Source organism: Gavialis gangeticus, unplaced genomic scaffold (assembly GCF_001723915.1).
Source record: "Gavialis gangeticus isolate Ggan-Ray unplaced genomic scaffold, GavGan_comp1, whole genome shotgun sequence".
NCBI lineage: Eukaryota > Metazoa > Chordata > Crocodylia > Gavialidae > Gavialis > Gavialis gangeticus.
In genome coordinates, this window is record NW_017728991.1 from 6995631 (window position 1) to 7006627 (window position 10997).

The 10997-nt window shown below is 38.5% G+C and overlaps 1 protein-coding gene across 1 annotated transcript in view; it reads left to right on the plus strand.

Moving 5' to 3' along the window:
* Positions 1-10997, plus strand: part of BPTF (bromodomain PHD finger transcription factor) — an 82830-nt gene that overhangs the window by 44304 nt on the left and 27529 nt on the right. The window contains exons 8-14 of the mRNA XM_019516560.1: positions 242-597; positions 835-966; positions 1540-1669; positions 2444-2579; positions 3751-4005; positions 4372-6802; positions 10245-10369. Coding sequence (XP_019372105.1) covers positions 242-597; positions 835-966; positions 1540-1669; positions 2444-2579; positions 3751-4005; positions 4372-6802; positions 10245-10369 — 3565 coding nt within the window. The remainder of the gene's footprint in view (positions 1-241; positions 598-834; positions 967-1539; positions 1670-2443; positions 2580-3750; positions 4006-4371; positions 6803-10244; positions 10370-10997) is intronic.

A 10997-nucleotide genomic window follows, 5' to 3' on the forward strand; every position in this document is an offset into this window, starting at 1 on the left:
AGTGTGTTGAAATTTCTTTGCTACAGTTCTTAATTTAGTAATAAAGGCTGTATTTATCACATGGGTGGCTAGGCTAAAATTTTTTAATCTAATACTCCCAAAGGCAATCTGTAATCATATTTGTGGTTCACTGGAGATAAATAATGTACCGAGACAGCTTAAGGAGTTGTTCATTATAAATAGGAATGCAATAAAATTATTTAAATGAGTGAATTAATTAAAAAAATGTTTACTTAATCAGGTTCTTGTGGTCAACACCCAAGGAGAAGTCTCTCGGCTGAATGCCAAGAAAGAAGTTGTGATGAAAGGAAATCTCAACAATTATTTTAAGTTGGGGCAAGAGGGGAAGTACCGTGTGTATCACAATCAGTATGCCACCAATTCATTCGCATTGAACAAACACCAGCATAGAGAAGACCACGACAAGAGACGGCACCTCTCACATAAGTTTTGTCTGACTCCTGCTGGAGAGTTCAAATGGAATGGCTCTGTACATGGGTCCAAGGTTCTTACCATATCCACTTTGAGGCTAACTATCATTCAGCTAGAGAACAACATCCCTGCATCATTCCTTCATCCCAACTGGGCTTCCCACAGGTAAAGAAATATTAAATATTTCAGCTTGCACAGTTTTATGTAAGAACATTACTTTGTCATAGCACTTGCATAAACAAAGAAGAAATTTGCTTGCATGTTATTATGAAGGAATGACTAAAACTACTCAGCCTTTTTATAAAGACATCAGCATGTAGTTTACTCAGTCTAATTTAAAAACTTACTGACATAGTGCGCACAAGCATTAACCCAGTATATTTTGTATTCTTTCAAATGTAGGTCTAACTGGATTAAGGCTGTCCAAATGTGTAGCAAACCTAGAGAATTTGCACTGGCTCTGGCAATACTGGAGTGTGCAATTAAGCCAGTTGTCATGCTGCCAATCTGGCGGGAGTCCCTGGGGCACACCAGGTAAGAGAATCCTTATGAATGTTAAGCATCAGTACTCTGTTCTGCAGCCACTAGATTCCCTAAAACAATAAGAATCATGACTGCTTATACCCATGCCCCTTAAAAATAAAATGTTCTCTTCTAACACCTGACACTGAAATTCTCTATGGACATTTATGCCTAGTTGAATTATCTTGTTTCAGGAAAAGCCTTTTCTTCAGCCAGGTTATTACCTAAGCCCGAGCCTCAAAGTGACATGAATGGGAAGTCCAAGAAAGCAGCAGTGAAAAGAGATGCTTCTCATCTTGTCATAAGAGTGGGACTAACGTTCCTAATACTGAATACTATTTCAATCAATTGTATTTGCAGTGGTTTAAATACTCAGCAAAATGATGATGTGATAATGAAATATAGATGATTAGATCATTCCTTAACCTAATTTTTTATTGTTAATTCTCCCCCTCAATTGAAATATTAAAATTTATTCAAAGGGTCAATGTATGCTATTGTTCGAGTTATTTAATTTGCTCTCAAACTGTTACGTAATATGGAAGTATGCCACCTATTTAATATTTCCCAAATTTCATGTATTAGATTACACAGAATGACAGCAATTGAGAGAGAGGAAAAGGAAAAGGTGAAAAAAAAGGAGAGAAAACAGGAGGAGGAAGAAACAATGCAGCAAGCTACTTGGGTGAAATATACCTTCCCTATCAAACATCAGGTACACTTCTGTTTAGCATTTTATCTTGGAGTAATGAAAAGCTTTGTTTTCTGCTTATTTGTCCTTTTTACAATTGAATTTCAGACATAAGATGTTAGTAACCAGATGTCTCCCTTTGTGGCTTGTGCATTGCTCCCTTTAATATCATTTGAGAGCCTGTCCAAATATTTAAAGACAGAATTTGGCCTTACATTTTTGGCATTATTTCTGGATCTCAAAACTTGAGGTGGACCAAGTTGACACTTTTATTTATGATACACAACACAAGCCTTTTAATATCTAGGTGAATACAGTGTTGTTCTTTGAAAAGAGAAATCTTGAGTTTTAATGAAAAGAAATGTGAAATGAAAAAGATTACAATACAAATCTATTTATTTTCTCTCAGTTGTGATTTATCGTGGAATTGGGTTGCTTGCTTCTGCTTGTCAGTCTTTCAGGCAAAGGCAGCACTTGTTTTTTGTGTTGGACAGACTGACTGTTATAGATAGCAATAGACATAGTTTATGGACTAACAGACATAAACAGACTTAGTTATTTTGAAATAAGAAAACCGAGGCTGCATGGTTACGTTTCTTTTAGATCATTGTGTGTGTGAAATCTTATTTCAAGACATTTTGCTTTCTTCCTAACATCACATATACATGAAAAAGCTGTGCAAGTGCAAAGTAGCCTGTGATCTGGCAGTGCTTCCTCCTCTTTAAGCCCATTTCCTTTACAGGTTTTGGTAAACAGCTATATTTTTAAAAAGGATTAATGTTGTAACATATTTAACAGGTTTGGAAACAAAAAGGAGAAGAATATAGAGTAACAGGCTATGGTGGTTGGAGCTGGATTAGTAAAACGCACGTTCATAGATTTGTGCCTAAATTACCCGGAAATACTAATGTCAATTACAGAAAATTACTACCAAGTAAGTGTGAATTGTCTTTATTTTGAATTAATAGTGCACTATCTGAATTAACTGCCTATTCAGGTAACTTTATCAAAATTATCCTAGGTATGTAGGCTTTATTCTAAATAAACTCCCAGGTAAGGTACATTTTTAGGATTTGATTTTACTGTCTTTCTTTAAATAACCTATTTTCAGTGTCCTGGAATTTAAATTGGCTCAGTTTATCAGATTAGGACAGTTTATAGAATATACATGACTATGGAAAGCACAGCTTAAACTACAGCTTGCAGTCATTAGGGGAAACTGTTCTCTGCAGGAGACTTGAGAAAAATGTCTCTCATGCAGTTAGTTGCCTCCAAATTTAAGTTTTACTTGGTTCTGTTGATTAGTCATCTGAAGTTTTATTTAGAATAACAGTTTTCTTGGGAATCTTGAGATTCCTCCTACATTTTAGGAAATTGTGGGTGAATTTACAGATACTAAATTATCTTTGGGAGTTTGTGGGGGGGACTTGCTGAACCCACAAAAAATACAGGTTCTCTGCTGTGCTTAACTATAGACAGACAATGGACACTGCCTTTTTAAGTTTTGCACACCTAACTGCTGTGGTAGTTTACTGTTGTCTCAGGAATTTGGTTGATAGCCACTGTGATTTCAAGCACAGAGTATCAGTCAATTGGATAATATCCATCTAGGAATTAAAACATATAGACTCAAAGTTTCAGGAAGTAACTAATGAATTTTTGGAGCCCAATCCAAATAACTTTTAGGAAGCCTGGTTTACAGAGGCTTAGTGCTTTTGAGAATTGGTTAATTTTTATAAAGTGTTCTGAATCAGTTCCCTAAAGTTGCTAGTTACTCTTTAAAATCTGTATCTGAGAGCCTGTCTCTGCTCCCATAGGGCAACTTCCCCCCTTCTTTCCCTCCTACTTCCTTCAGCGGGATCAAGAGTTGACTTCGCAGCACACGTGTTTTTATGTACATTTAAATTTCTTAATGTATTGTTCAATTGATGGATTCTGTTTTTGCATTTTAACCATGAGACTGGTTAACTTGGTGGAAAGGAGAGCATAAAGGTAAAATTACTCCATGCTTGTAAAACAAGAAGAAAATTATTGCATCACAACAAAATATACATGACTCTGAGCAAGCAGAAATATTTAAAACTTTCTCATTAATTTGTTAATAGCAAAGAATGATGATGTCACCATTGAAAATCGGTGTGAACTGGATAAAAGAAAAAGTACAACAAAAGTAAAAATAGAGACTGATTCTTTGAAAGGCAGAATAAAAGATTCTCAGGATCGACAAGCAAAGGACCAAACAGAAATGAAAACTTCTGAAATCTTGGGGAAAGTCCAACCAAAGGAAGAAAATAAATTGCATGAAGAAAAAGTGAAAATTGATATCAATTCTGAAAACCTAGATCATGCAAAAGACAAAGGTAATATAAATATAGACACTTTTCACATCTGAAAATAGTTCAGCCTTTATATGTGCCACATAAGCTAGCTGTATATAAAATACAATGTAAAAACACAAGAAATCTTCCAGCCATTCTTTCTAACTTTGAGTTTGTCTGTGGCAAAGATGTTTGTAAATTCTATGACAATCATTTAATAATAGGCAGTCACTTGGGTAGTTTTAATTACTGTCTTTTGTACAACCTGGGTTTTTGCAACGGGGTGACTTGTGAAATCTTGATGTTTCTGATTATGCCTTAACACTTAATGAAAAAATTTAAACAGTTGTTGTGATATTGTTTCATTCCAATAGGTTTTACTGATTCTGATATATTTATTGTTCACAGTGGAAAAAGACACTGAGTCTGAAAATGATAAAGTCATCAAAGAAGAACCCATGGAAGTGGATGACATAAAACTTGAATCGCCTACAAAAAATGAGGATGGTCATTCTAAAGTAGATATAATCAATGTCAGCCAGGGCTTTCATTTAAGGACGTGCTACAAAAGGAAAGTAAAATCATCAAAATTAGATGGACTGCTTGAAAGAAGAGTAAAACAGTTTACACTGGAAGAAAAACAGCGCCTAGAAAGAATAAAGTTGGAGGCTAGTGCTAAATCTATAGGCAATATATCTTTAAGCCCACAAAAAAACATAGATGAGCCACAAACAAGTAAATTAAAAGAAGGAAGTCAGATTGACATATCTCTCCAAGATAGAGTTCATGTTTCAGGTAAGAGCCAAACTGAAGATTCATTTCAGGACTGCTTGCCAACCAGCAGTGTCTCTTGTACCAATACCAGTGAGCCAGATCACCCGTCTTTACCTTCCTTGAATAGACTCTCAAAAATAGAAGATGTAGCCTCTGATCACTGCTCTGAGACTCAGAGTTCAGTTCAGAGTGACACTAAAGAAAGTCATCCTGAGCCTATGGCTGCTGATAAAAGTCAAGGACAAGAAATTCTTAAAGAGAGAATGACTGAGAATCCCCCCATGGATGACTTAAAACAAACAGATACTGAAGAAAAGAACAATTGCGGTATCTTGGAAAACAATGCAAAAACCTCAGAACAAAAACTACCTAATACAAGAGTGTCTCAGACTGTATGTGAAAACTCTTTACCATCCACTGAAAGTGGCTGTGAAGGAGATGATACTTTTCCCATTGCTGCAAAAGTACAGCCAGAAGAAAATTCTGCAAAACAAGTCTGTGATCCAGAAAACAACTGCACCTTGAAAAGCTGTTCTGAATTGGCGTCCCTTCACGAAGATGAGGGAAAAAGTATTACTCAGAAAAACACTGAAAGTAAATCTGAAAACAGGGTCCTGTTTAATCGGAAGCAAGTCAGTAAAAGTTTAGAACCATTAAAAACTATGCTGACTTCAGAAGAAACACTTGAAAGTCAGAGTCTGGAGCATATGGATGGAACAAATGTTAGTGATGACTTGGTGAACTCTAAACTTACTGAAGCCAATGGTGAAAAGCAAAGTCAGGAACAGAAACTAGAGGCAAGTACCATAAACAAATGTCTTGATCAGATGAATCTAAAAGGTATTACTGATAAAAAGAATAATAGGAATGGAGAAACAGAGACTCTAGAAAAAGATGAATCAGCTGCATTTCAGATTAATGGAAAAGACAATGAGATTAAAGTATTGTCAAACGATGAATGTTTACTGAAAGATACCTGTGATACTAAGGTAGGAAGTGATATTGAACCAAAAGTCAATAATATTAGTAAATCCATCCCTGAACATGAAATAAAACCACTGGCTCTTAAAGATTCCTCTGTGAAGCCTTTCATGAATGGTGATATCACTGTACAAGACACAAATGAAAAAAACAGCTTGGGCACTAGATCGTGTTCACAGAGTTCGATGGAGGTAGGTGATGAATCTCCAGGAAATCTTCTGCTTCCAGATAAAGTGCCCAAATGTGTGCAAAATACTGGCGAAAAGCAGCATTCTCCTGAAAGAGCGGGCTCTGACAGTGCTTTCATACCAGCACAGCTTTTCTGTAAAGAAAACAACGTGGGCAATGAGGCAGAATGCATGGAAACCGAAACTCCTGAGGATAAAAATATTGCTCCCTCACCTGTAACTTCTTGCGAAGAATCTAGCTTGAGTAGTGACTTCACCGATCAGAATGGCCTGCAGACGTATAACAAAGTTGACAACATCAATGGCGACAATAAAATAAAAACTGTTATTACAGAGGTAACCACCACCACAACATCGACTGTTTCCACAGAATCCAAAACTGTATTTAAAGTAGCAGAGCTGTCACCTTTCAAAGACGATAAGCAAACGGTGGTGTCATCCACGGAAAATTGTGCCATTTCCACTGTAACAACTACAACCACTGTCACTAAGCTAACCTCGCCAATCCCTGACAGCAACGTTGACGTCATCTCTGTTCAGGAGCGTAGTAGTAAAACGGTGGTTACAACAACCGTCACTGATTCTTTGACTACACCAGAAGGCACGCTAGTGACTTCCATGACTGTTAGCAAGGAGTATTCCACAAGAGACAAAGTGAAGTTGATGAAATTTTCAAAACCCAAAAAGGCTCGTTCTGGAACTGCCTTACCATCTTACAGAAAATTTGTTACCAAAAGCAGTAAAAAGAGCATATTTGTTTTACCCAACGATGACTTAAAAAAGCTGGCCAGGAAAGGAGGTATTAGGGAGGTTCCCTATTTCAACTACAATGCAAAACCTGCTGTGGATATCTGGCCCTATCCATCCCCAAGACCAACTTTTGGTATCACTTGGAGGTAAGTATGTATGGAGCTTGGAGGTATGTATGTATGTATGGAGCTTTTTAAAGAAACTTGAGGTGGGCTGAAGTTTCTCACGCAAAGCATTTTTTGTCTTGTATTGTGTATTGTGTTTTTACTGGCTTTTATATTGGGGGTTTTCCACTGAAACGACAAAAGGCGCATGGAGCTCTGTGTAGCTATGGCTTCCTACTCTAAGCTTTCTCTGCTGCCTGGCGTTCTGGCAGTAGACATCAGCCATGTGGCAGCAGACATCCGCCGTCACTGCCAGGCCACCAGAGCCATGTGCATAGCAGCATGTCTCTTGTAGCTTTATCCACATCCACTACAGCCTATATTGCCAGAGTTCAAAGTGAACTCTGTGAGGGCACCAGTTGCTGAATGGGCCGAGGTTGACTAGCTGTTGGGTCTCCATGCTCCTTCCCCTACCTGCTGGGTGGTGGCAAGAGCCTGACTCTGCTCCCTGAGATGGAGTAATGGTCAGCAATGGAGGATTGTGCTGCTGCAAAACAGCTTTGAGCGTTCCTGCACTCCAGAGTTTGGCCAGCAAAACTGAGCTTAGCAGATAGAGACGATTTATTTCTTAATAGGTAAATTAGCCTTCCCACAGCTTTGTGCTGTCATGGCTAAACTGTGCCCAGCAACCAAATTACTTTGCTATCTTTTCTCAGCAAAACGTGGTGTAGTATAGACATACCCTTAGTTACTTTTTGTTTCTGTGTACATCAGTGCTGAACCTCCAGGTTGGATAGATCCAAACAAGATTTTAAGAAGTGTCAGAGCCTAGCCAGGTTTACTGTAACACAATCATTGTTTGGGCATGTCTGCAGAAAGTAAGAGGTGGGGCAGGGGAAGTAGAAGTAGATTTAATTGCAGCTGATTCTGTTTAAAGACAGGTGGAAGTGGAGCCTTGGCTTTATCAATACTTAGTGAACATCTGGAATAATTTAAGTTTGAACAAAATAGTTTTGACTGAAGCCCTGCCTAATTTGGTAAAATAACAATGTTTAAACATGGTTGTGGCTCACCTGCATTTTTATAAATTTTCTTTGGTCTATATGCTTATGTTTTGTGGAGAAAGCTTGATATGAACATAATAAGGTTCCTTGTTTAGGTGGTGGCCTTGTCTGTACTAGATGTGATGCTTAATACAATAGCAACTAGACTATGCTGGCAATGCCATCAGTTGAAAGTGCAACAGTGGGAAATGGTAAGGAAAAAGTTCAGCGTACCTAGTTTCTTTGAAGGTTAAAATGTATGTTTATGGCTTGTGGAAGTGTAAGAGGTGATCTAATGCAGTATAGCTATGACCATGTTTAAGTAAGTGTTTTTCATTGGGGTGAATTAGCTTGGGTATCTCTTTCCCCCTCTAACTTTCTATTCTTCCTGAAATTTGAGAGTGCTATTTTTAATAGCAAGAAAATAAAATCCTTTGTATAGTTGGATTTAAGTGAGTCCACATGGTATATTGTGAATCTTGCTGCTTATGCATAATTTTTCATATTTTTCCAGATGACCACACTAGACTTAAGGCTGGGGTGCCCAACCTTTTTGCACTTGGGGCTGGAAGGATGGTACTCTGAGTGTCTGTGGGCCAGATCCAGCCCTGATCTGGCTGTGTGGCAGGGTGGGGAGCGAGACATGCGTATGGCCTGGTCCTGATCCAGCAATGTGGCAGGGAAGAGGGCATGGCCTGACCCCAATCTGCCTGCACAGCGGTTGAAGGGAACCTGACCTAGCCCTGATGGGCTTGGAGATTTGGCAGCAGGCAAGAGATGGCATCATTTCTTAGCACCGCTCTCCCATCATTAAATGTCCTGACCTGTGGGGAGCCCCATAAACCAGATGCTATGGCTCCATGAGCTGCATTTGGCTCATGGGCCAGAGGTTGAGCACCCCTGTCTTGAAGGCATGGTTATTCTCCCACTGAAATAGGCAAAAAGTATTTCCATTGCAGGTTCAGTTCTTTAGTCAAAAAATCCTAGTTAGTTCTCAGCATGAAAACCATCTACTGTTGTAAAACCTTTAAGTATTAAGAACAGGCTTTGACACTCTTTGGAATCAAAATTATTTTGCATATGTTATACATCATTATTGTTCCTCTAGCGAGGTGAATTACAAAGTCCATTTCTGTGCCTGGGAGGGATTTACATACTCCTGCAGAAAAAGTGTTGCAGTTCATGGACCTGCAGATATGCAGCTAACTTCTCAGCTACCTTTATGAGAGGTTTCTAATACATGTTCCTCAGTAACCTTCAGGTAAACTCCTTCCAGCTGTAGAAGTTACTGTTAATAGCCATTTTTGAATAACTTAAATCTGGATCCTTCCCAGGCTGTCAGGTGTTGCTTAGGATTCTGCCATACTTGTCTATCCTGTGCTGCTCTTTACCTCTCCTCTCCATTTAAGTCCTGTAAGTTTTCATTCTTAGACATGTTTCAAAGCAAGACACCTTTAGTTAGTCACTTTCCCATGCTGCTTCAGCTTCCCAATCATTTTGACAAAATCCTCTCCACATCAGTAATGTTTGATCACTCCCAATCTTCTCCGAAGCTGATCATCCTAAGACGAGGTATGTCTGTGCACATATACCCTTTAGCAACTTGAGAAGGGAGGCTGCATGTGGTTTTTCTCTCTTTTTTCTGTCACATATAAGAATAAACTTGCAGAAACTTTTTTATAAGCAGTAGGTCTTCTGCAGTGCCATTAACAGGTAACAGTGCTTCGCTGCATCCACTTTCAAAACAGAAAGGTCATATGCATTCTTCTTCAACTTACTTTAATCTTGGTTCAAGTAATGTTAAGTGTTCAGTGTTTCTTCATTTGGAGCATTTAAATGCAAGTCTACTACAGAAATCCTAGAGATGGTCCTATTTAGTTTACTGATGAAAAAGTGGAAAGGTTTAATTTGGGTTTTCCTAATCATGACCTGGTAGGATATCTAATAAAACTAGATATCGGACATTGGACTAGATGATCTTCTCAGGTCCCTTCCGACCCTAGAAACTATGAAACTATGAAAAATACTTCCTATTCGGTTACACTTCAGAATGTTAAAACTTGCATCTCTTCCACATGCCTTTTGCCAGGTGATGGGAATGTGAGGATTCGAGATGTGAACAATGCCACAAAAGTTAAGGGTGCTTGATACAGAAGTTTGTCTCATTGTGTGGTAAAGTATGTGTGGGCTCTCCAGATACATAGCCTTGATTTACCTGTTGAATTCAGTAAACAGCTTCCTGAAGGTCAAAAGTAGTATGCAGACAAAACAGTTTTGCAGGCACAGAATGAATTACAAATGCCCATGCTTCTTCTATTCTGAGAAGGTAAAATGGAGAAAACTGCAGAGACTGGTTTGGGTAAAAATTCAAGTTTTGCATTCTCATTTTAGAACATAACTAATATCCTGTGATTTTTTTTTTTCTTTGTGGCTTGTCCTAGATACCGACTTCAAACTGTAAAATCTTTGGCTGGGGTGAGCCTTATGTTGAGGTTACTGTGGGCCAGCTTACGGTGGGATGATATGGCTGCCAAAGCTCCACCTGGCGGAGGAACTACACGTACAGGTAGACTTGCTTTCAGTTTTTGGCTTGCTCAGTTACAGTTCACCTTGCCAGACTCGGAATGCCAGTGGTATCTTCAGTTACCTTTAATGTGCTGAAAATTAAACCAAATAGCAACCGGTGTATACCAGTTGTTGTTTGACCAACTTGGCTTGAATTGATTTACCAAACAGTCTTATTTCCTGTTTAGGTTATTGTGAAAATCTAATTAAGGTTTGCTTCTAAATTCATAGTTTATAATTACCATCTTTGCTCCAGAAAAAAATCTCCTCTGCCCTGGGCAAGATCCTGGCTGCACAGAAGTCAGCAGTACCTTGATTTTGTCCCTCTTTTTGATGATAGTATTGCATTACAGGGGTGGAGCCAGGTCATCTTCTGCATTCAGGATTGGTCCGTGTTGGAATGATGGTTGATCTGTTTTGATAATGGCACCTCCAGTCTTTGGCTGACTCGAATCTGTTTTTTGGTTAGAGAGAGTTGATCGCAACACTGAGAGACTAACGTTTGCTGCTTAGCCCTTATTTGCTTAGTCTAAAGGAATTGCGATGATCCTTGATTTGCTCTTTGTGCCTCTCATTTTCAAATCACCGCATTTTTTTTTATTTTTTTTTTTTTTTTTTTTTTTTTTTTT